Below are 25,591 nucleotides of genomic sequence, written 5' to 3' on the forward strand. Positions count from 1 at the left end.
AACTTCTTCCTCAGAATAACAGGTATTAGCACTGCAAGAGCCTACCTTCTCTCTGAACTCAAGCAGAAAATTATCTTACGTTTATCCTGCTCTGATAATTTTTAGAGGAAAAATCTGTTTATCCTAAGATAGGTAAAGGGTTGAAATACTTATGTATTGCACCTGCTGTTTCAAACTCTTTTGCAGGTGACTAATAAGTAGGAGATTAATTTGAAGGAAATGAATGTAAATGAATGAAAACCTTTCAATTATAAAAAGACAAAAATCCCCATTCCTAACATACATCGCCTCTTTTCTGTGTAAGGAAACTACCAGTTGTTCTGCTTTTCATACACTGAAAAAGATGGGGATAGGAAGGAAAAAAGCCCTTATCTGACTCCTCATTGAGTACCTAAGTACAGCAGCGAAGGGATTCAACTAGAATTGCAGTTTCTCAGCGTTTCCAGGCCAGCACCAAGTTGTACCATCCTTGTGTTACAGTGCCCTCATGTGGCCGATGCCAGGCCTTACACAGCCTTTGCCAAATCGCTTCAGAACTACGCAACATTGCCTTACATAATTGGCTTTTGTTACACAATGCGCGGCAGGATTTGTACAGCACTTCTTACTAACTCTGATGCACAGTAATAAAAGTATCTGTGTTACTTGATAGTTCAGGCAGAATCTTAAAGTTCAGGCATAATAAAAACTCACTGAAATTTGCAATGAAAGTGACAAATTACACTGGTTGATCTACCTGTGAGCAACTAACATAAGTCACCAGCAACTTGCTAATACTCCTCCAAAGATGCTATGGCATTTACTACAAAGAAGCAAAGCCAAACTTTGCAGTTTAAAGCGTATTTTTTCAAAGAACCAGAAAGCCAAATGAATTTTTTTTTTTAACCTGTATTTTATCCAAGTTTTTATGGGGGTTTGTGCTTTGGAGTAAGCAGAACTTCTTAGATGCTTAACTTCTGCACTTTTATTAAACATTCCATTAACTTCTAGCAAGGACATATTAGTAGCTCAAATAGCAGCCAACTTTATCTACTCAATTCCTGTAAAATTTGCTCAAAATACATGGATGCAGGCTTCTGAAATACTGCCTACAGGGATTTGTACTATTAGTGAATAAGAGAGATGCAAACTCTTTATCCAACAAATCAGAACCAAAAAAATTACAACAAAGTAAGAGCAAACCCCTCTCATTTTATTAAAATCAGAAGATTCTACTCCCTCCCTTCCCCACCCAAAAAAACCCCTTCACACAATAAAGTGGTACCATCCCCAAAGCAGCAAAAGATTCAAACATTTTCAGTTTTCTGAAAATAAACTAATACTATAAGAAAAAGGAGACGGAGAAAGGGCAACACCTGTGTACTGAAATCCAGGAACGCAGATTGAAGGGGTGCACAATGAACAGCAGAAAATGCCACAAATCTGCTTTATCATATTTTCTGGCAGAAACAAATCTAATGAATGGTGATCACAAGATTTCATTTCCTCCACAACATTGCAAGCCTGGTTGGCCACTAAAAAGTATATAATCAGAAAACTTGTACAAATAAAGCTTTTTAAAAATTTTTTTAATAGAAGTGAAGAATTCCTTCAGAATCAAAGAAAAGGTAAATGTGAGAGGAGAGGAATGTATTTCTTCTTCCTTATATACTATATGTTCAAAAAGTGGACGGTTCTAACAGAATAGGCCTAAGCTGGCTATAGCATAGCAACAAAAATCCTAGCAGAATGTCCCACTGAGACACACATATTGACAGAAAAGAAAGCAGACAGAATAGACAAGGTGATTAGCCACAAGGGATTCTGGAAATGAATTAATAGGCATCCATAGTATTTGCAAAATAGGCTACTGGATTAATCATCACACAACACAAATGTCTACGTAAGCTGAAGTCATAAAAACCAATGTGCATAGCAGAGGCTTAAGTTACTTAGTAACTAATGTGTCTTTAAATACTTTCCAGTAGCTGCATGAAATATAAAACAACTCTGAGCATGAAAATTTGTCACTTCCATCACTCACTGCAAAGGGAAGAGTCAGTATGAGTAAAATCACACTTTCTGTAGTTATATACATATAAGCAGATAAAACCACCATGAAATTTAAGTTTAATTAACACAGCTCAAACAGGTTAAGCACATCACAGCTGTACCTACCGCTTCAGTATGTATTGGGTGCACTGCGAAGAGCAAGGATGCAACTATGCTGCTCCTGTTGTCCAGGAAGAGCTTACAGACCTTGAGGAAGACTATGCAAACCACCACATGAAAGACCAGATTTAGAAAGTGGTAAGAAACTGCATTTAACTCGCTGAACAAGTAGTTTAAGCGAAATGTTAGAACTGTGAGGGGACGATAAGATTTATGACTCCGCTCCTGAAAGAAAATAAATAAATCAATCAGTCAACATGAACTTACAAAGTGACTTTCACTCCAAAATACCTTTCTAAACACCTAGGCAAATGTGAATCCCCTTCTACTGTCAGGCACCTACCTTCAAAATAAAGATACGAAAATCAGTAGCACCCCCCCAAAAAAATGGCTTATTTCCACTAGACACGATTTTTGAGTAAAAACATGTTAAAAAGTACTACTTGAAATTTTACTGGGGGAGTTTAGGAACCTACTTATCCCTCAATGAATACAGAACTAAATGGCATCTGGAATCTTTGGTTACAGGGTTATATAAAAATTATGTATCAGTCTATTTGTAGAGCTAGAAAATAACATCTCACAAGGAACGAACCCGGTACATTATGACCATAAGAAAAGATTATAAAGTGGAATGCCTTGATTGGCAGAAAATGTATGAACGGGAGAGAATTTTTATTCATTCTCTCAGCAATAACACCATGTGTGACTTTAAAAACTGTATCAAAATCCTTTTGCCATTGCTATTTAAAAATGTTTATCAACAACTTCAATGCCAATGCAGCTTTTCAGATAAAACATAGCGACTCTACATGGGCTACAAATCAGAAACTCTGGATTTATATACATATACACTTAATTTAATTTAAAGGATTCAATATCCCAATTCCAAGCTTTGTTGTTTAAGTGTTACCTTTCCTTCCAGACTGCATTTAGAAATAAATACCCTTGTATGTCAATATCTGACTTTTGCAGGAGAAAAGAAATTGGTCAGCATTGTTCAATTTTGATATTGGGATTACACAGCAGATAGCATCTTGCAGCTGTGTGCTGTCGGTACAACTTCATTTTCCTACCAGTTCTCTTATTGAACAAAGGCAAAGAATATAAGCTACATGTGTTCCTGATATTATAGTACAAAACACTAACACCACTAAATTCCATCAAATCCAAGCTATTCTGTTAAAACCACATTAGGGAAAAGAAGCGTAAAAACACTCGGCAAGGTTTTTTTTCAATTTCCTAAATGTTTCAAAGTGTTTCATAACCATTTACCTCAGACATTGGAGTGCCCCAAAAGTCATTCTGAAACAGATTTTTTAACGGAGTAGAAGGATGCAAATCTTTATTGTCCAAAATAGCAGAAACGTCATCAAAAACAAACCCGCAAAAGAGACTGTTCCAGTAGCAAGCTGCCACCACACCAACTATTAGTGCTGCTTCCTTCAGGCTTACATCAGCCATCTTCTCTAGGAGTTCTCATGGACAAAAGCTGAAATATACATAAAGACACTTGAGTAGTTTTACTTACTAAACTTGAAAGTCAAATTAAGACATCAAATACTTTAGAAGTTAATGAAACTCCATACCTAAAAATCAGTAATATAGAAAAGTTTCCTCACGTCTCACGCATGTAACATGGTTTAGTGTTTAAAATAAATACTCTCGTTGAAATATCTTACCCTTAAAAAGCCTTACATAAAGTGGGTACACTGCTAATTTTCATGTTTTACTTGGGGGGGGGCGGGGGAAGGAGGGGTGGAAAAAGCATTGATAATAAATTTTGATGTAGTTTTTTGCAGACAGCTATGCAGTTCAAGTGCTGCAAACTGATAAACTATGAAAAATAAGTTCTCTGGAATCCTGAGTAGTTTAACATACACAAAATTCTAAGTTATCAAAGAGGCAGACAGTGTATCAATTATTTATGGGGTTTAAGTTTAAAGGTGTTACTCAAAATATTTCAAAAGCAATCAAAACTAAAACAAACTTCAAGCATTCTGATGAACAAGCAGGAAACTCGTAGAACTCCATAAATATGGGGGTTCAAGAACAGGTATAGGACATCAACAATAATAAGAAGTTAAACTTACCATTGAAGGTCACACTAGGCTCATTTGCATTCTTTGTAGAAGTTCATGAGAAGGTCATTTTTTTTCCTCAACTCTGCCAATTGCTCTGATGTCACTGACTGTTCATGAGAATACTGTCTAAAAAATAGCATGCAAAAAAGACAAAATAAACTTTATCTTACATTGTTTTCTCTCATCTTGCATAAACTTCCTAAACCCTAGAAATTATTAATCAGTAGTTTTATGATTATTTACAACATATTATATAGGTCAACTGATCAAAACATGAAATTACTGTGTATTGGAGTTGTTTGAAAATACTGTTCTGCCTAGGAAGAATAAGAAGGTAACTACAGGTAAAAGGCATTTCTTTTGACCACTGGTTGACACAGCATAGACCATTGCCAACTGCTGGGACAAAAGATACTGAAAAGCTACAGAGAGTCGAACACTTGACTTTATTATAGAGAAAAAGGACATGACCGAACAAGAGTGTTTTCCCCCAAACTGTAGAGGGGGAACATTTGTAAGGACACAGAGCAGCTAATATTAGCCAGATAATGCAGATCTATGAATATGTAAAGACTGCAGCCTTATGTTTATCACAGTTCACACATCAAAGCTAATGAGCTATTTGAAAGCTACAATCTGCTTTATCGTCCTAAACCCTGAAATCCTGGTGATTTTTTTTTTTCCTTTGGTCTCCTGGGCTTTTTAAAAATTGTTCATTTATCATAAAACATGCTGAGCTGGAAGGGACTCACAAGGATCACTGAGTCCAACTTCTGGCCCTGCACAGGACAACCTCAAGAATCACACCATGTGCCTGAAAGCATTGTCCAAATGCTTCTTGAACTCTAAAACCAGGCCACAGAGATCTAGATAGGTGATCCTGGCTGTGGTTTGCAGCCTGGACCTGAGAGCATAGCAATCCCTCATCACCACAACTAGTGGTAAAGGAGCAGAGGAGTACAGGAAGGAATACATGTGAAACCAGATCAGGTGCAGTTGAACTAAAAACCAGGACACAGATCATTTCAAAGAAATCAAACCAAACCATTTGGTGTTCCTCACACAATGGCAAGGGCTTTTTTTACTTTTGTAGTATTTGGAGCACTGGCTATTGATGTTACTTCAACCAATAAGCCTTTTTTTCAAAGCTGCCACCACCTTTGTAATTAACAAAAATAAGTAAAAAAACCCACAACAATGTTAAAGGATGTTGCCACATCTTTCTCACAGAATCATACAATGGTTTGGGTTGGAATGGACCTCAAAGATCATCTAGTTCCAAAGCATCCTGCCATGGGCTTGATCAGAGTACTTTAAAACATTAAGTCAAGTTTACAACTGAACATATCTATGGTCTTCTTGGCAGCCAGAGAAATCTTATTAAAAAAAGAAAACAAAGCATGCTGCAGAAAAACATGAAAGACAGCCCACTTTTGAACTTCAACTCACCACTTTTTTAGTTCCCTCTTCAAAGAAGGTAGATATGAAACGGATGCTTCTACCCTGCCAGAATCTGAAATTCCTTTTTTTCAACAGCTTCTGAACACTGCACTTCCTACTTCTTGAAGTTCACTAACTCTACTGAAAAGCAGTGACATCTGAAAAGGACCTACAATGAACACGTCAGGATTTTCCAACATACAAGCCTTTATTACTTTAAATACTGTTACAAGGTAATATTGCTACACAGAACCAACTGTAAGATTTATTTAAATTCAACCTTTAAGAAAAGACATTGTAAGGTCAGTAGGGTTTTGGTGACTTGTAATCCTTTAACACTACTTCAGAAACAGCTACTGTTACCCAACTAGCAAAAAACCAAAACTGATTCTTAAGTATTGCATCTTACCAAAATGAAAAGCTTAACCAACCTTAATTATTAGCTCTGTCAACTTTTAGTATGTTTTCACATTTCCACACATGAAAAAGTATGTCAAAACATGTACTTTACTTATCTGTTAATCCTAGGTGATTCTAATGCTTTTACAACCTTTTCTTTTTGCTCTGAATTTCTAGTATTCCTTCTCCTCAGAACTTCACACTGTACACCACTATTGACTATGCTGTTCCCTGACAGAGCTCCACTTACCTACATGCCAGCTGTAGGGAAAATACTGTTTTCATTTGAATGAAAGGGAACTCTCAAGCATAAATAAATTCAGATTTTAGATAAAGCCAAAGTTCATGTTTCAGTGGCTAGCTCACCATCAGAGAAACCTTTCAGAGAATTCCAGAAAATACTCACATTTAACACTGAAATTTTTTAATTCCAATTCACCTCCTCCTTTACAGGCACATTTCAATTACAGATACAATGGCTGTACTTTGGTCTTTCAAGACAAATACTTGAGTCACAGACACTCCAGGCAATCCTGAACAGTTTTACTAAATTTACTGTAAGCAACAAATACACACTACAAAATGCAGTTCCGGTTTTAGCAGCAAGTCACACAACATACTGCTTGAACTGTGCCAAACTTGGTAACCTCTAAAGCATCATACCATACTCCTCTCACATTTTTGTGGTGTGCCAAAACACTAGGTCTTGAAAACAGAGAGGCATAATGGAAATCTGGCAAGCCCCCATATTCAAGCAATCAGTTTCCAGGCTAAGTACAAAGAAAGGAATGGGGAATGTAAGGTCACGTACAACCTGTAGATTACACAGAAACTGTAGCACAGGTACTTTACTACTTCTGAATGGCATTCTAGCCTTCTAAGGTCTTATTTTTCTGAAATGTACTCTAAAGATACACAGAGTAAAGAAAATTACTCTTTTCCACCTGGCCTGATCACAAGGTACTTTTAATGTTCTTGCTGAATTAAAGCATAAATATGGAAAAAAAAGTTTTTGCAATCCTTTATGTTAGTGTAACAACACAGATTTCGAGGAAGGCTCACCATCAGAACTACTACTTCCTATCTGCTACTGTAGCTGAGTCCACCCTCACACTCCAAGTTCCAAACCTGCAACAATCATCAACATGTTGAGAATGCAAAACTAAAGCAGAGGTTTATAAAAGATCATCTGTACTTGGTAAGCCAGGCAAAAAGTATGCCTGCCATTAAACTAAGTGGAAAACAGCAACTGCTTCTTGGCAACCAAAACTACTTTCACGCCAACTAATCTGTTATCAGTTTGATGTTGGAAAGTAAGAAGCCACGTAAGGAGTATATAAGACTGAGAACCTCGTAAATCACAGATGTGCAAGAGGCTGCTGAAACCTTGGTATGACTGGGCTGCTCATGTGAGTGGATATATTTCCCTTCTTACCCAACTGACATGTTGATCAACCCAAGTATGGTCTTGCAAGTGCCAGTACTTTACTCACAGCAATGGATGTATTTGATAAACACCTGCAAAATGCTGCCTAACAACTTCTTTATTAACACAGACTTGCTGCGAGGGAGAACCACATCACTGCCTAGTCCTACACATACAAACAGACAGACCATCCTTCAAGTTACTTTTTCAACCCACCTACCTGCTACTTTCACAGCTTGTAAGACTGCCCCTCAGATACCTTAACTACCCCTTGGGCTGTATGACTGCCAGCTCATGGTCTAGTGCACAGCCACAGACAGAGCTACCATTTGACTGGATGAAAACAGGACAGACACGTACTTCACATACTTTATTATAAAGACTTCTGTTGGATGCTTTAATTTACAACAGTATCTGACCATATCATGAAGAATACACAGCTGAAAACAATAAACAACAAGATAAGCCTTGATAGTCAGAAACTGCACAGTAGTCATGAGAGCCCACTGTAAAAAAAAGAATACCCAGGCTGTGCAAAATACCCTATCATTGGACTAAACTTCTCAAGCTGTTTGGCACAGAAATCTTCACTTTGCACTGCACCATTTTAACATTTGTACAGAGACATTAAGTGGAAAGGACAGAAGAGAACCAGAACTCTCAAGCCCATTTGGCTCATAAGGCACATAGTTTTCTTCTTCCAACATCTTGAGATCCCTCTAATAGCTCATCCAGTCTTAAAGAATTACAGACAGGAGCAAAACATAAGAAAGTCCCACAAAACTGAAAAAATACACTGACAAAAAAACAAGTAACAACCACCAAAAGCCAAAGCACTTTTAGAAAGTAAGAAAATAAAATCTTTCTCAACAATTGCTACTAAATCCAAGACACTACAGACGGTTTAGCACACCACACGCTGCAAGATGCGGTAGACTGCATAAAAAACCTCTGTCACAAATAAAAAATGCATAATTATGTTCTAAGAGTATCCTCAGTTGGGAAATTGGAGAGTCCAGAAGCCATTTTCCATCCATTAAAATTTAGAAAAAATTGGCAAGTGCGTATCTTGGCAAGAATACAGCTGCAATCCCAAAACACGCAAAAGCTATTTAGCGCCCCATAATTAGCTATCTGCCACCTTACATTAAAAGACCCTTGGAGGAACAAATATGTTTTTATCCATTAGACACATCTGACTATCAAACTTTAGAAACTTAAACATACACTAGAATTTTTTTCTTCTACTGAGTAATGGTATTTTTACAGATTGAAAGGTGTTAATAACAACATGAGTTACGCCTATTTGCTAAAAAATAATCAGGCATTTCTGGAGATTTATTTACTCTAGAGTCATAAACTTTACTAACCACTGAAGGTCCTGAACTTTTTAGAACATATTTACAGTTCACACAGAAAACCTCCAAAGTATCAAAGGTGGAAGAAAACAAAGAACTGTTAAAACCACACCTAGGGTTATTTTTATTTTTAAACAGGTGAGCAACTAGTTCATCTAAGAGCTTTTAGCTGAACTGATGAATATCAGCAGAGATACATACAAACCAGTAGTACAGTCACTTAAAAATAAGATCTTAATTTATCTTCTGAGGCTCTGTTAATGTCCTAATCTGTACCACCTACTTGCTAACCTTTATTTTTATTTTGAGTTAAACTGAACATTCTTTCTGCTGATTTACTACAAGTGTTTACTGACAGAGAGATCACAATTTTGTTTACGTTGTGCCTTTCCAACAAAGCCATTAACTTTATCTTCTCTTAAAAATGCCACTCCAAGATAGATCTCCAATATGAAATAACTTAAATGAACAGCTGATTTAAATGATCGGGCTTGAATCTGATCTAGAAGGCAAGAAGTATTTGGGAAGATGAAAGGAGAAACAATACAGAACATGCCTGGATTCCCCTTTCATCTTGCTGAGATCCTAAAACAGGATAAATATAAGAAGAAAAGTTTTATTGTCAAAACGACCTTCTGCAAATACTACCAGTCAAGAGGCATGGGACTACTAGGAAATACACTTTACTACCCAAGAAGGCAACGGCCTCCAGCCTTCTCTTCATGTGGTTCTGAAGGATTAACTAGAAGAGGACTGGCAGTTCTGATACAAAGTCAGAACACATGTTGCAGGCCAGATGAAAGACCTCCCAAAGGGAAAGAGCTTGCTGGCAACCAAGCAGCTGAACTAATACTCCAGACATTTTAGGTTACTCTGGTATAAACAAGGATCAAAATGGAACACAATTTAAAATGGGTGAGATGAAGATACTGGTTTAGCTTCAATTGGTTCAATGCAACTGGTACAAGTCAGTTGAAACACAAACCACACAGGTCTAACTTGTACTTTATAACTTAAACCAGTAACAGAATCTCACATTTCAATGTCAAACCTTTAGGGGTTTTAGGTTTGGTCGTTTTTTTGGTTTTTTTTTTTTTTTGCGCTACATTCAAACAGTAACAAAATAATACCTGTTCTATTTAGAAACGTAAAAGATCTTTTGCTGCCTCGCAGGACACTTACGCAAAAATAATGTCTCTATAATTACACTTAACACTGCTCTCAGTGTTCCAGAAATGCAACAGCAGAAACTGCATGCTTGTTTACACCAAAGAATAAACGAACAAAAGCTACATGTGAGGTATAAGCTGAAAACACAGCCTTTAGACTCTGCTACTCTGTCCTTACTTAGTATGCTGGGTCTGTATACGATTTCTTGTGGTATTTTAAATAACATTCCATTAGGTTTTTCATAGTGCAGTTTTTCTACTAGGTTTTTGCAATGGCACACTGCTATCAAAGCAGTGATTTAACATGTATGCCTAACTCTTCTATCAGAGCAGGTGAAACCAGGCACTATGGAGCTAAAATGGTTTCTTGGCTCCAGAACTGTACGTATCTATTCCCACTAAAAAGAAGATCCATTCACACAAAGTTCATCATGTGAGGTGATGCAAAACAAAAGAAAAACTAATTTACTTGGTCCAAGCCATGCTGTTTTCTCATTTTGTGTGGGATTGATACTTCAATTCTTTTTATTCTTTTTTAACTTTTGGAGTTTTTATGCCCACGTAAAATCCAAATACCTTTTACTTCTGCACCAATGGTCTTTACTAGCTGCACTACGCAATTATAGTCTAGATATGGTTTCACCACCAGTAAACATAATAGTGTGTTTTCTGTTGATTCTGCAACAGAACACTCGAAAATGCTGAGGCATATTAAATAGAGCACATTAGATAGCTATACTGCCATGAACAGGTTGTAAAGATGATAGAAAAAAAAGCTCCTATACAGAAGCATTCTAACATCAATGGATTATTTTCTCTACCACAGGAGGATTCATTTCCTGAAGGCTTATTTTGTGGCTAAGGTGTCATTATTTTCTGTGTCACTTCCTACACCAGTAAAAGTCTCTGCTACTAAGAAATCATTGTTTTACATTTAACCATCATTATTTTTAGTAACACTATCCATTCATTAAATATAATCCAGTCTCCCTCCCTTCCCTAACTACACAGGTTGCTTTTTGCACCCAATATGGAACTATAATTAACCAACCCCTGGCTGAGATATAGAAGTCTTTGGATTTGTGTTGTGACTGGAACAAGATGCATAACTATAAGGAGTGCAAGGCATCTTGCATCTTGTCAGTCTTCATTAAATATCAACACTGATGAAGAGATAGCAAAAAATTGAAAACAATTATTAACCCAAAAAAGGGCAAAAGTACAAAGATAAGATTATGATCACCTTTCTCTTACCATTAAAAAAAAACCCCAAAACAAAACAAATCCACTTCAGCTCTCCATAGCTGTTGAATAAACAAATACAAAGAGATAAACGCTCCTGGAATGGTTACTAGTTTTCTGTTTTTATTTGAAAAGATGTCTTCACACCCATTTAACTAAAACACAGGATCCCAAACTTTCTAAGCTGTCAGACCTCCACCAAAACTCAGACTTGCTGGCCAACAATAGACCCAAGTACCCAGGGAATCCGAGTAGTTTACAGGTGTGACTTTTCCCGTGCCCTGCACCACTCCCCAAGCTGTCTCCTGGCTCCCCACTATTCCATGCCTACCCCCAAAGCACACGCGTACCCGGGTAGTCCCGCAGCCCTCCCGCCGGCCGGGCAGGAACCAGCATGCTGCCCGCAGCCCTGGGGCGAGGCAGGCAAGGTAAGGGCAGCCTGGGCGGCGGAGCCGGCCGAGCTAGGGCGCGGTTCCGGACACCGCTCAAGCGGCGTGTTCGTGTTCAGCGATCGAGGCCGCACCGCAGCCCGGCCGGCGCGGAGGGCTCACCGACACAGCGCAGCACGGCACGGCAGCCACGGCCAGCGGACCGAAACCACCGCGGGCAGCACCTACGCCAGACCCACGCCTCCCTCCCCAACACCCCCCGGCAAGGCCCAGCCCGGGGGCGCGGCCGCAGCGCGCCGTGCCCGCCCTACCTGAGGCCGGGGCAAACACCGGGGCCGCAGCCCCGCCACCGGAGCCGCCACCCACCGCGCGCTCCGCCGCCGCCGCACACGGCGCACGCGCACCGGCCCGCTCTCCGCCCTGCAGAGGCTGTCGGGGAAAAGGTGGGCGGTGCGGCCGGCCCAGAGGCGTGCCGGGAGCTGTAGTCGCGGGGAGCCCGCCCGGTGGCGGGGTGGTGCCTGGGGCGGTTGCCGCAGCGAAGTGGCGTGCCCGCGCGGCATCGCGTCCTGCCCGCCCGGCTGCCCCTCGGGACTGGGAGAGCCCGCTTGGCACCGTGGGGCTTGTCCGTGAGTGCTGTGGGAGCGCTGACTTTCCCTGCGCCCACGAGTATCCGGGTCCGCGGCAGAGTCTGATGGCGTCGCCTGGCAGCGGCCACCGTCATCCTCCGGGAACGGTGAGGCCACGGGGCGGGGGTGCTCCGGGCGAGGAGACCAAAAGCTGCCGCCGGCCGGAGCGGCCCGCGCTATCCCCCGGGAGCAGCCGGGCCGGGGGCAGTGGCGGAGACGCTTCGCTCCTGCGGGCCGGCCGCGGTCCCGGGCGGGCGCGTCCGGGCGCAGGCGGCGGCGCAGGCTGAGCCCGGGAAAGGAGCGTCCCGCTTGTGTGCTCTTCGGCTGCTGCCTGTGCTGCGCCTCGTTGCGAAGGCGGCCACAAAATAAGGCAATTTGTTAATTCAGCAGAGCTGGAATGAAACGGGGACAAAATTGTCTCAGCAGCGTCGTGGGGGGATCCTGGGCTGCCACTCCATCGCTCCCGGGGCTGGGATATGCCAAGTAGGAGAGAAAAGATCCTGTCTTGGTTGGGGCTTTGTAATTAAGATCTAGTGCTTCGCAGAGCTACTCCGCGTAGATGCAATTTGAAAGTCAAAAGTAGCTTAAACTGTGTTACCCAAGGTAAACAAGTACCGAGTTAGCAGAGCGCATCTCCTGCGTGACTGTGGTGCTTCTTGATATTTAGTCCCCCTCGAGTGAACATGACTCTGTGCTGCCCATTATACACACCTTGGTGGGAGAAGAACAGGTTTTCCTACAAGTGCTTGATTTCAATGTGATGGTAATGATGAGCGGGAAAGACTCCACCACTAGAATAAGTAGTAAAGCAGGCATGTTTATTCCAGCGCTGGGACGCATGGGGGATAGCTCCTCCAAAGTCATGCGTGCCGACAGCTGCATTCAGCTTGGTATATATTGGGTTATGAGTTTCATATTCATTGAGTTTCCCAGTACGTCTATACATATTCATCGCCTTACCCCGCCTAGCCTAGCTTCGTATTATAATGAGCCCAAAAGTCATTTGTATCCGTGTTGCGCTTGCGCAGTGCTGTCTGGTGGTCGTGGGCAGGGGTGTCCGAGATAAGAGTCTTCCTCAGATGAAGTAAAGGGTCTTCCTCATCCTGAACGTTTCACCTTTCCTCCCTGCGCATGCTCTTTATGCCCCTGGGCTAAGTCCAAACTTCAAGACTGGTTTGAGTTAGTTTTAGGTTAAAAACAGGATCTTCGTTCAAGATTCCTTCCCTTTATCAATAGTCTCATATCTTCTCATCGTGCTTTGGTAGGTACAATAAGTGTTGGGCAAGTGGTATGCATTGCTTCTAACAAACCACTTCTTAGTAAATAATTTAATCTCTGCTTCCCCATCCCCCTGATTCAGTAAGGTATCACCATGCGAGGTTGGCTGCCTCTGCGTGGTTTCCTGTACTCAGACCAGGGCATTGTTGTTCTGGTAGTACTTGAACATACCCTCTTCTACCCAGACTTCCTTTTCTATCTGAGTTTGCTGAACTTTGCAACATGTGGCCCTTTTATGTATGCTTGATCTCCTGAGTAAGTCCAGAAAATCTTGTGGAAAGTAATATAAAATCCCCATCTATTTCACACATTTTGTAGACCCATGATCTCAGTGTCTCACCATATGGATCATCTGTTTACTAAAACCACAGGTTTTAGTTGAGGACAATGGATGAGCAAAATGATGAAAAACTCGTCAATTAAATAAATTATCTCCCAGTATGTATATACTGTGGAAAATACTCTGTGCATAGGTTGTGCCCTCATACCTTACTATAGCTGGTTTCCCAACAAGTTAGATTCTGCTGTTTATGTACGGATATCTCTCCTTTTGGATAAAATTTTAGGACTGATAGTTTCTTACGACATTTTGTAAGTTAAGGGAAAAAGAGAGGATTGACAGTAGTAAGGTTGTGTATTTTCTTTCAGAATAATTTTGATTGTTGAGCATTTCAGACTCCTAACTTCTACATCCCATTGTTTAAGAAAAAAATGAACATGTTTAAGAACTCTGATCCTCAGACAAGTATGTTATTGAGATCAAGTAGTATTCAGTTAACTGAATAAGTAGAAGTGCCAGTATGCTCCTTGTATTATCCTTTGTCATCCACAACAAAACAGTAAAGCAAAAATGCATATAAGGTGTCATCCTTGTTAAGTCATGGATTGAATGTAATGCATGTTTTATGTTTAGCAAACATTGAAGAAATACAGTAAATATAGAGGAGCTCTCAAGTGTTTCACATATTCAGAAAAGATGAAGAAAGGGTCGTTTTTATCCTCCCTTAAACATACAGCTGGATTTCTGAGTCTTACAGCTCTTCTTTCAGAATGCTTAGGCATATTTGTTTTGGAAAGTAATACCAGTTTCAGGCTTTTATTAAGGAAGGAGGTTTCAGTTGTTGAGCCTTTAAACTGCTGAATGAGGAACAGGATGCGTGATGGATCAGATCTCAAAATACTGTGCTCAGAATACAGCATTGTTGAAGTTATTAATTGAGATTGATTTTTTTTTCTATAAAATACATACCCCTGTTGTGTCATTAGTTTTCTTGAATAATACTGCATTTACTATTCAAGTTAGCTTTATTTCTTTCTTAATTTTTCTTAACCATTTATGCTATATTCATAACTTAGGGCAATAAGTAGGTTAAAAATGTTCTGGTTTAAACTTGACAGAATTTACTTTTTGAAATATTGATCAGAAAGTCTAGAGACAGCTCCAGAGAACAGAATAATCCAAGATTTCCAATCCCTTCTGCCTTTTTCAGATACTGCATTGACTTTTAGGTGTGTGAGAAATCACGGTGGCCCACAGCAACCAGAAGGTAAGCAGTAGAAGAAAACTTTCCACCACTTTCTGATGAGATTTTTCTCAGTTTCCAGGTTGATTAATGTACTTTGTCAATTCAAGTATTCTAATCCAAAAGGACTGATGTTTAATACAATGTTGAGAAGTTGGTGCTCACAGTATCAAACTAAAGAAGGTATTGGTCGTGTTTTAAATATTAGAAATAATGATTTTTGTGTTTGTTCATTGGCATAAAAATACCACATTAGGAGATGGTGAAGAAAACAAGGATATTGAAGTTAAAATACAGGTTTCATGTGTGTCTTGATCTTCACTGATAGTTTTAAAAATTCATTGACTATGTGTGGTGTAATTTTTAACTTAAAGAAAAATGGTTTTATTATAGCCTGCTAGTTTGCAATAGATCAAAATGTGAACAGAATGTTATTCAGTGTTACAAATGGATACAGTTAGAATCATATGGTGTGGTTCAGTGGCCAGCCTCCATTAAATCATTTGACCTAAAACTGATATGCACTGATAATACCTGATAACTGTTGTTTTAATCTTTGTTCCAGGAAAAAAAATCGATATGGCACCCATTTTAGATTGGAAGAAGCTCATGAAAATTGATCCAGATACTCTGCCTCGTCAAGAGGAACTAGCAGACAGGTTGCTGGATATCATGTTCAAGGTGCTTGAGAAAAAGGGAACATGAGGATTTTGTTATACCTTCTTCACTAAACTGTCTCTGGTCCTTCACATACATGAAAGCTTTATTTTGTGGATTTCGCTGATATTAGTGTAAAACCACTTTTGTCTCTTTCCTTAGGTTGATGGGAAAGACTTAAAAACTGAAATTCCAGAAAAACTGATACACCTTTTTAAAATTACTCAATCTCTTCTAAAGGTTTGTACTAATGCTTACTTTCTACAATTCTGCAGATGCTTTTTTTTTTTGTTTTGTTTAAATGGAAACATAGTTTTTCTTTTTTTCCCCTGTTCCTGAAAACACTGCTTACTCCTAAGGTAATTTATATGCTAAAAGTGTGCTTGCACCAGAGTACCTGCTTGTAGCTGTTGGAATTTAGTAGTGGGAAGTGAAGTGAATTGAACTAACATAGTTATATAGATGGAAAATGCAAACAAATTTCTCAAAATAACTATGTCTTAAACATGAGGTCTATGGACAAATCTTTTAATTTATTTTAGTAGTAAATATTTCTTCTTTGCTTACTATGCTTCTTTTCTCAGATGAAAACTCAAGAGATAGAACTGGCACTAGAAGAAGTTGAAAAAGCTGGGGAAGAGCAAGCCAAATGTGGTAAGCAAGCTTTTTTATGCTGTTCCTTTTTTATGCTGTTCCTAACAAATTGACATTTGTTAAATGTGGATTTTAGGTTTTTGTTGTTCTTGTTTTGTGGCTTTTCTTGGATTTAGAGAACTGGACAGAATACCAACTGCTCTGAAGTTAATTGCTTCAATGAAGCCAAATATTTAAAGTCTAAAGTTTACCATTGTTGTTTTATGTGTTTTTTACCTTGTTTGGTAATTCACTGTATCTGTTCTGTTTTACCAGAAAATAATTTTAAAATAAAGCTGATGAAACTTCAGAATGAATTAGAGGTACGTTTTAAAATTTTGCTAGTGTATAGGGTGCTCTGCTGGAGTTTTTTAATTATTTGATTTTAGACTAGTATTTAATCTTGTAAAGTGATGAACTAGCCCTACATTTTAGCAAATGCTTTTTATTGTTTTTTGAATATGCACCAGTCTTGGCTGAATAATTATTTGACTTTTTTATACTTGAAAAATCCCATTTATTATAGTCTTAGCATCTGCTTTGGTGTTTTTAGTTCTTTCTACTTTGAATATCTACTGTATTTATAATGTTATTATTATGCTCATAAGATGGCACAAAGATCTGCTGGTGGTCGTGATACTCGTTTTTTGCGTGATGAGATCCGCCAGCTGGAAAAACAATTGGAACAAAAAGAGAGACAGTTAACAGATATAGAAAAAGAATTGGAAAAGGAGAAGAAAGTGAATGAACAGGTAAGAAGGACTTGAGCTTGACATCTCTAGAAGCTGTTTTGTCAAATATTTTGTAAAGTTGAGGTTCTGAAAAAAGCCTCTGAAATTAAAAAAAAAAATTGAAACCACTGATGGAACAGGATTGCTGTGCATTTGTTTTCTTTTTTCTGTTTCTGGAGTTCTTTGTGGTGTCAGTGATGCATATAAAGGTTTTCTATCTTGTAGCTTGCTCTTCGAGTTGAAGATGCCGAAAATGAGAACATCAGATTCAGGAGAGAGGTTAGCAAAAATTATTGCTGATTTACTGTATTTTTAATATTTGTTTATAGATGTATTATTGTCTTTCTGTATTTATAATTTCTGTTGTGATGTTTAATTTTGGAACATTTCCTGTTTAGTAGTGCAAAGTAAATATGTAGTACATCTGCTCCAATGAAACTTGGTTATTTGAGGTCAGCAATTCTTTACATTTCTATTTGCATAGTCCTACTGCGTATTAGTTTGGCCTGGATTTTGGGTTTTGAATTTTTAGTATTTTTCTTAAATATTATTGCCAAGTAGATTTATTTAATTATTGTCCTGGGGTAAAACCTTGAGAATCATTTGTCAAAATGTCCCTCTACATGGGTGTGTTGTATGTATGTATATGCACGCACAGGTATAAAGAAAGCTATTTTTTTTGTCTCTATATTGATTAATATTTAGTCTTCCTAAAGCAAAACTTATTTCTAATATTTTTCATGCTTTGTTCTCTTGGTCTTGTTTTCTCCTTTTTAATATGAAGAAAAAGCGCATAAAGAAAAAGGTGAGGCTTCTGAGACTTTTAAAACAGACTGTAGGAATTTGGATGGGTTTTGAGTGTCTTAGCTGTTTGTGTTAGCTTGTTAGAAATGCAATGACTTTGTCTTCAACTCTTAGAAATGGATTTAAGTTTGGATTGCTTTCTGTGCAGAATGAACAATTGCATCAGGATGTAGTTGACTATCAGAGGCAATTAGATTCTCAAAAAGAAACTATTCCATTACGAAGAGGAGAAGTTTCTGATTACACATCACAGTTGTCCAAAAGAAGCTCTGAGCTTGTCCAGTATTTGGATGAAATTCAGGTAAAAATCTATTCATTCTATTGAGTATATATTGGAGTTCTACTGACCATAGTGTTTTTCATGACACCATGTCAATTTAGAGATAAAGTCACCTGGAGTAAGGGAATTCATAATATGGTATGGTTCTGTCATGCATATGGTCTGCATCTATGAATCTGGCAGAAGTAATGAAGTTATTAACTTAATATTATGACATATTATGTCTTTTATTTGCTGTTTGGATTCATTGATATTGGTAACCTAGAGGTGAAATATGTTATTCTGTGCTAATTTCATGTAAAACTTTCAAGTTCTTATTCGGATATTAAGATGGGCACTTTCTAAAAGCTGTTTTTTCTTTATTTTTGCAGAATTTGACTGAAGCTAATGAGAAGTTAGAGATTCAAAACCAAGAAATGAGGAAAAATCTTGAGGAATCAGTGCAAGAAATGGAGAAGATGACTGATGAATATAGCAAAATGAAACTAATTGTGCAGCAATCTGATATTATTATGGATGAATTAAGAAAAGAGAAAGATCGCTATAAATTTCAAGTAAGAGCTGACTCATTTAGTATAATTTTTTTTTAGGTTTCTACTCTGTTTTCATATTTTAGCTTAAGTTAAAACATTCTATCTATGCAGTTAAAACCACATACTTCTCTAAAGTAACACTCTTTCAAAATGGTGTGATCTTTGAATGTGGTACAGATTTTAAAATTTGTCTGCAGATCACAAACATGTTTTTTGTGTAAAATGTTAGTCATGCACTGTACTCAAAAGTCATTCCCTTGCTGCTGTAATACTAATCTATTAAATGTTATGTACTTGATGTAGTGTGTTTGTACCTAAATACTGGTTAAGCCCAAACTTTTTTGTAATGTGATGTTCATCCAAATGACATGTCTAGGTTCAGGATCTTTCAGACCAACTGAAAGCAAAGAACGAGGAAGATGATCCACTCATGGCAGCTGTAAATGCAAAAGTTGAAGAATGGAAGGTATGTTTTAGTACTTATAAAATCATTTTTAGAAATTACTTCGGGTGTTCTGATGGTATTTTATCTTCTTTTCAGAAAATCTTAGCTTCAAAAGATGATGAACTCCTAGAGTATCAGCAAATGTTGTTTAACTTGGAAGAGAAAATGAAAATGGTCCAACTTGATGTAGACAGAAACAGTATACTATCCCTTCAGCAGGTACAGTCCATGTGAGGCATTGCACACATAGAAATGACCATTCACTAAATATGCTCATGACCAAATATATATTTAGTCTTTCATAGTTTGCAAATACAAAATACTTAAGTTTGAGAATTATGAGACAGGTCGATTCATTCGACTGTAAAGTTAGCTTAATAGACAATGTACAAAGAAAACTTCTATGTAGGCATGTATGTATCTATGTATGACCTGAACTCTTGCTAGTTGGTTCTGTTACTTTCACGTTTATCTTTTCTAGCTATATATATTTCTAAGAAACACTTACTTAGTGTTTTTAAAATATAGCTTAGCTTCTGTGCACTAAATTTGTTAGTTAAGGAACAATCTTACCTAGTACTTAATTTTCTGGTTCATTTGTCTCATCCAATTAACTCTGTGGTTCATTGTATGATAGAGCTAGCTGAATTTGTGTATCTCTCATATTCACTTAAAATTACATAGTTCTTCGTGAATTTGAATGTCTCCACTTTCTTAAAAAACATAACCCCCTCCCCATCCCCTCAAAATAACGTGGTCCATTAGGAATCCTGAAATAGTCATTATGGAAAGCATACACACTGATTCCAGGATGATTTTCTAGAGCCTTGCTGGAAGTTTTTTAAGTAAATGTGTATTGACATTTATGTAACATTTTGCGTTCTTGTAGACTGAGCAGTATGGTGAGATATATTTATGCAGTCTTCCAGACCTAGTGACAGATAGCTTCTCAAGAGAAAAAACCACTTAAATACAAATCAGCCTTAGGTATCAGAAGAGGAAAGCAGCTGAAAGTAACTTTGATAAGCAGTTGTTTGGTTTTATCTGAGTAGATGGCTCTAGAGATTGCTTTTTTGGGGGGGTGAGGGGAGGGAGGGGGCATTACTAGCATGGCATTTTGAAATGTTTTGTGGAAATAAGCTGTATTTTAAGCAGACATTTAAAAATTAAATCAAGCTACTGCTCAGGTTTTTTACTCAAAATGGACTGAGCGTTCTATCCTTCAATGTATGTTTATATTCTGAAGAGTTATATTTAAGTCTTTACAACTTTGCTAAGTTCTGTACTTTTAGATTCTGAATGTGGTTATATTTTTAAGAAAGCCTGAAAGTTGTTTTTCAGAACAGTGGTATAGAGTAAGAACCTTGAGATTTTTACGTTTTTATTATTACATTTTATTATTATTATTCATGCTTGTAACTTTTTTAAAGCCTCTTTTTCATCTTTTACCATGTTTTTATTCATCACAGAAAAAGTGACATTAAGCTTTCTATGTTGTCTCTAAAGTTCATGTGCAAGTACAGAAATAGCATAGTATAAATACAAGTCACTTCCACAGTCTGCGTGTACTTCGGAATGTATGTGGATGCAAAACAAGATGTGATACCAATTTATAAAAGTTAGATGGCTTGCTGAAAGGCTGTCTGCAATTCAGGCGTCATGTAGGATGGATTGTTAGTCCTTGCAATCTTGAACTTGTATTTCTCAGTTCCCAATGGCAATTGTTTATGAGGAAGCTGCAAGAAACCTGTATCATCTGGAACTTTTCATCTAACATTGGCAAACTCTGAGAGTACTGTTACCATTTAAAATCATTATACTAAAATTCTGCTTTTTTTTCTGTTTGAGTGCTTTATTTTTACAGTCTTATTTTTCCCACTTTGCATTTATATACCAAACTTCTAGATAATACCTGAACTCTCCGTTGTAAGTATAGTATATTTGATGTTCTGTAAATTGTTTTGTATTAGCTACATGTAATTTCTTCATTTACCATGTGGTGTTCTGTATTGGTAGTTTGCCTGTCAGTAAAGAAGGATCTTTTAATGGAGTTTCTTTTTTTTTTTTTGTATGTGTAGGGTGTGCAAGAGCGAGATGCTCAGATAAGATTGCTTACTGAGCAAGTTGAACAGTATACCAAAGAAATGGAGAAAAATGCATTTGTTATTGAGAAATTAAAAGATGATCTCCAAAAAGATAAAGGTAACATGACTATTTTGTATTCATGTCAAAATTAGGAAAATCAGAAACCACAAATTTGCTGTGCATTCTTTATTTTTTAGAAATACAGGAAAAAATAATTGCAGTATTTGAGTAATTTTAGTCTCTAATCTGTTTTCTTCATTTTCTTTTATTAAACATTCATGAAGAGTTTACATTTATCCAGATTACCTCAGTGGGTTTTATGGGTAATAAAATTATACCTGTTCTGTAAAAGTTAGAGCATAACATACAAGGTCTCAGCTCCATCAAGAATTGAAAAGGAGTAGTAGCACGCAATTCCAAATAAATTCTGATTTCCCTTCTGTGCCCTCACTTATGATAAATACTGTTTGAAGGAACTGTTGTGGGAAAGAAAACCCAACCTCTTATATGTAGTGTCTTTAATTTCCCAATTAAAAAGAGCAGGAAATGAATATGTCCTTTATAATGTTTTCTGAAGTGTTTCTGTCTTGATTAATGGCAGATAGCAAGAATTCCTAGTTGAATTGTAAACACCAAGGTTTTTATTTCCAGGTCACTCCTCTCTTGCTCCACGGAATCAAATTGGGGATATGCAAGAAAAGTTAAAAATGCTGGAAGAGAGAACTTTGGAGGCTGAAAAATCAGCGGAATTGGCAGAAGCACATGCTAGAGAAAAGGACAAAGAACTTGTTGAGACTTTGAAAAGAATGAGAGACTATGAACTGGTAAACAGCTTTTCAGAGTGGAGAGGGTATTCATCATATTTTTAAGAGAGCATTTTGTCCTTCCATATTTATTTAATTGTTCTAATTAAAAATTAAATAAATGACTTTGATGGTCTTCCCCTTCCTCTTCCCTCCCCTTTTGAATAGTGATTGAACACTCAAGATATGATTCTTCAAAGGATCATGTAGTTGGAGGACTCACTTTTGAAATATGCAGACTCCTCTGTATTCAAGGACAGATTTATAGGATCTGCTTTTTGTTCAGTAACTTTTTTCACTAAGCATAGTGCAGAAGAGTGATAGAGGCTGAAAAAGTTTTTCTTGTCTGTGTAATGATGCAAGAAAGATTCATAATCTATTTTAGTAAGTCTTCTATTGGTTGTTTTGTTCTTACTTCCCATGTGGGGTTTTTACAGGGAATATATGGTTTGGAAGAAGCTGTTGCTGAAATCAAAGATTTAAGAAAGCAAGTCAAAATACGAGAACATGAGATCGAGACATTAATTAAGGAAGTCAATAAACTTGAACTTAAAATAAATGACTTTCTTGATGAAAATGAAGAACTCAGAGAACGCTTAGGTATGCTGTATCCAGTACATGTTCAATTATTTGTTGGGTAAAAATTGAAATAGGATTTTATTATGGAAGTTTTTTATAATACCAAGTCACTAGAAATGATTTGTTATATTCTGCTAATATTTCCAAGTAGTTTTAATTAGTTTGGAAAACTGCATGAATGAACTTGGCTTACAGATTCCTTTGACTGAAGAAAGTAGGAGAATAGGTTCTCTACTCTTTTTCGGTTTTGATTCCTCTTTGACCACACACTGCATAATAAAATTCCTAATACGGTATTTGGAAACCACAGCATCCTGAAGTTACAATGCTAGATGAAAAACACAGAGAAGACTTCAGCAGGCTTATTTTTAAATAGAAGAATTTAAATGTAAATAAGGCCACTTTATTGCACTTTGGGTTTTGAGTAACTGATGTAAAATTAAGCTTTCTTCTTGTCTTAATACATGGAGTGTAAGATGTGTGTATATGTCATATAGATAGTTATATATTTTTATAGATAGTTGAATATATTCAACTATCAACAAACTATTTTTTTAACTCTGTCTAGTTATGTTCTTACATAAATTACCTGCATTAACTAACATTAATGTTCCTCCTTAATGAGTAACTGTGATATATTTTGTTTTAGGTCTTGAGCCAAAGACAATGATTGATTTAAATGAATTCAGAAACAGCAAAGCACTGAAGCAGCAGCAATATAGAGCTGAAAACCAGATCCTTTTGCAAGAGGTGAGTGATAAATGCTATTTTTGTGTAAGAGCTATATAATAAAAATATATTGAAACAAAATGGAATACTGATCTGTGAATAATAATATGCAGATTGAAAGACTGGAAGAGGAAAGAATTGAACTGAAAAAACACATTCGTAAGTTGGTTCAGGAGAAAGGAAGAAGAGTTGCGACAACAGGTAGGATGTTTTTATTCTAAACTGTCCTTTCAAAAACATTCTGCTTATACTTATAAACAGAACTTATTCTGTTATACTTAAGTATAAATATTGTGTTTGTACTTAATGTAGCTATGTTATATTTACTCATTTGTTTAAATTAAAAGGCTAAGTAGATTGCATTGAATCTGTAGGAAGAGGTGAGTGGTTTTGGATTTCCTAGTCTTACAGCCCAGTATCTTTCTGAGTTGTGATGACTTGTAATGCATCACTGGGACTTCTGTCATTGCCTTGCAATGAGTGCAGCGTGATCTCCCCAAAATTTCCAGTAAATCTACTTAATTCATGTGTTTTGAAATTCTTAGAATTTTGATTCTGTGCTACCGAGGGTAGCATAATGTGCTCAGATGGAAAGGTAGAAAACTAGAACTCAGATATAATAAATGGAATCTATTCTTTGGCTTGGAGACCAATTAAAATTTCATAATAATTTATTACTTGTACATCTACTTGCACTTTAGGATTGGATGCTGATAATATACAGATGACTGATAGCTTTACCGAAGAGAAGGGAAAGAACATGAGGAAGTTGGATTTCTTGAGCAGACATGACATTGCTGAAGTAAAAGCAAAGGTTGGTTCATAAAGCAAGTTTATGAACATTCCTTGTATTTCTCTTGCAAAAATTAAAAGCCCCTATTTTGTAAATATTTGTTAAAATATTTAGGGGCTTTTATTAACTGCTTTTTAAAAATCCCAGAATGAACAGTTTGTAATACTTTCTAGAAGACTAGTGAATATTCTGTATGTTTTGTAAATAACAGCCTAGCAGCTCATGTAATATAGAATGGAGAAACACACTTGCAGATAGAGTAGCACCAGTTGAAATTCTGAAATCAGAGAAGAATATAGCTGAATATAGCTGAAAACAGAAAGGCTATGGGAAATCTACTTAGAAGATCTTCTGGCATACATGAGAATTCAGATCACTTGGAAAAAAGCAGAAGTACTTTTTCAGTTCATTTTGGTTCTGAACAAGTGATAAAGTGACAACTAGTTAAAACACAAGTGCAATTTGGAAGCTCTCAGTGTTTCAGAGCAACAACTTACACACCCTCTCAGACTTCTGGTGTGTACCAGACCACTATTCCAGCTGCTGCATGACCCAAGAGTACATACTTCGCTATGGACAGTATTATATGGGATACACCTCATGTAATTATTCCAGTGAATCCATTGCTGTTCCTATTTAGGCAAGAAATCAGTACATGGACAGAGAAATTTTCATGAATGCATACTTCAGATTTGAAGAAGTCTGTGACTAAAATATTAAATTGCTAAAACTAGATTCTATGTATTTTCTTGTCTAGGAGAAACTTTATGTTTTTTTCTTTAGAATGAGTATCTTGCAACTGAATTACGTGAGAGAGAGAGAGATTTGGAGAAGAACAGGACTGTAATGGCCAAATTTCAATCTAAATGTAAGTTGCAACCTGTTTTAAAACTAGGGAATATTATGAGCTACCTGCAGATAGTTAGCTTATTCGGTTTTTCTGTTTCTATAATTGTGATCATAGATACCTGACTTGTAAAAAAAATCTTATGTTCATATTACTGTGTATATCTTTGCATGTGTGTGTTAATATACATATGTAGTGTTACTAAATCAGTGATAGTAGCTGAAACATAGTTTATTCACACTAAATACATTAAACTATTACCTCTCATATTTTTCCTTCTTGATTCAGGCCTAGTAAGGGCTGTAAGTGTGGGAGTAATCCCAGTTGTAGCAATTGTATAACTTGTGTAATTGTAGAGCTTTTCTGGCTCAAAGGAAGTACTGGGGAATTGGAGCCACTTGCTGCTTGCTTACATATGTATGTTAGCTGAAGTACACTGCTTGAAAACTCAAAAATAAAAATAATTCTAATTTCTTTGGACAAGAAGCTTATTTTTTTACCCCAGAGAATGTGAATTCTTAAAATTCTTTCTGACTTTTCAAAATAGACTTGGTGAAACTGCTCAAGTTGTTGCAGTTTGCTCCTGG

At 37.2% G+C, this 25,591-nt stretch overlaps 2 protein-coding genes across 5 annotated transcripts in view; one reads left to right on the plus strand and one right to left on the minus strand.

The window, feature by feature from the left end:
* Nucleotides 1-12,054, minus strand: part of TMTC3 (transmembrane O-mannosyltransferase targeting cadherins 3) — a 38,816-nt gene extending 26,762 nt beyond the window's left edge. The window contains exons 1-4 of the mRNA XM_082280895.1: nt 11,970-12,054; nt 4,245-4,361; nt 3,427-3,643; nt 2,158-2,376 (exon numbers count right to left, since the gene is read on the minus strand). Of these exons, the coding sequence (XP_082137021.1) occupies nt 2,158-2,376; nt 3,427-3,615 (408 nt within the window). The 5' untranslated portion in view covers nt 3,616-3,643; nt 4,245-4,361; nt 11,970-12,054. The remainder of the gene's footprint in view (nt 1-2,157; nt 2,377-3,426; nt 3,644-4,244; nt 4,362-11,969) is intronic.
* A 171-nt stretch (nt 12,055-12,225) lies between these two features.
* CEP290 (centrosomal protein 290) overlaps nt 12,226-25,591 on the plus strand; it is a 49,261-nt gene continuing 35,895 nt past the window's right edge. For all 4 annotated transcript variants that reach the window (XR_014226371.1, XM_082280649.1, XM_082280651.1 and 1 more), the window contains exons 1-19: nt 12,226-12,391; nt 15,053-15,109; nt 15,651-15,766; nt 15,905-15,982; nt 16,327-16,396; nt 16,652-16,698; nt 16,984-17,127; nt 17,332-17,385; nt 18,059-18,211; nt 18,562-18,744; nt 19,100-19,189; nt 19,265-19,387; nt 21,247-21,370; nt 21,905-22,077; nt 22,494-22,656; nt 23,285-23,385; nt 23,478-23,565; nt 24,066-24,178; nt 24,941-25,025. Coding sequence is in view for 3 of the 4 variants with exons in the window: in XM_082280649.1 (XP_082136775.1) it covers nt 15,665-15,766; nt 15,905-15,982; nt 16,327-16,396; nt 16,652-16,698; nt 16,984-17,127; nt 17,332-17,385; nt 18,059-18,211; nt 18,562-18,744; nt 19,100-19,189; nt 19,265-19,387; nt 21,247-21,370; nt 21,905-22,077; nt 22,494-22,656; nt 23,285-23,385; nt 23,478-23,565; nt 24,066-24,178; nt 24,941-25,025 (1,891 nt within the window). In the remaining variant the exon portion in view is untranslated. The remainder of the gene's footprint in view (nt 12,392-15,052; nt 15,110-15,650; nt 15,767-15,904; nt 15,983-16,326; nt 16,397-16,651; nt 16,699-16,983; nt 17,128-17,331; nt 17,386-18,058; nt 18,212-18,561; nt 18,745-19,099; nt 19,190-19,264; nt 19,388-21,246; nt 21,371-21,904; nt 22,078-22,493; nt 22,657-23,284; nt 23,386-23,477; nt 23,566-24,065; nt 24,179-24,940; nt 25,026-25,591) is intronic.

The sequence above is a fragment of the Coloeus monedula genome (genome assembly GCF_965178545.1).
Source record: "Coloeus monedula genome assembly, chromosome: 4".
In the NCBI taxonomy this organism is placed as follows: Eukaryota; Metazoa; Chordata; class Aves; order Passeriformes; family Corvidae; genus Coloeus; species Coloeus monedula.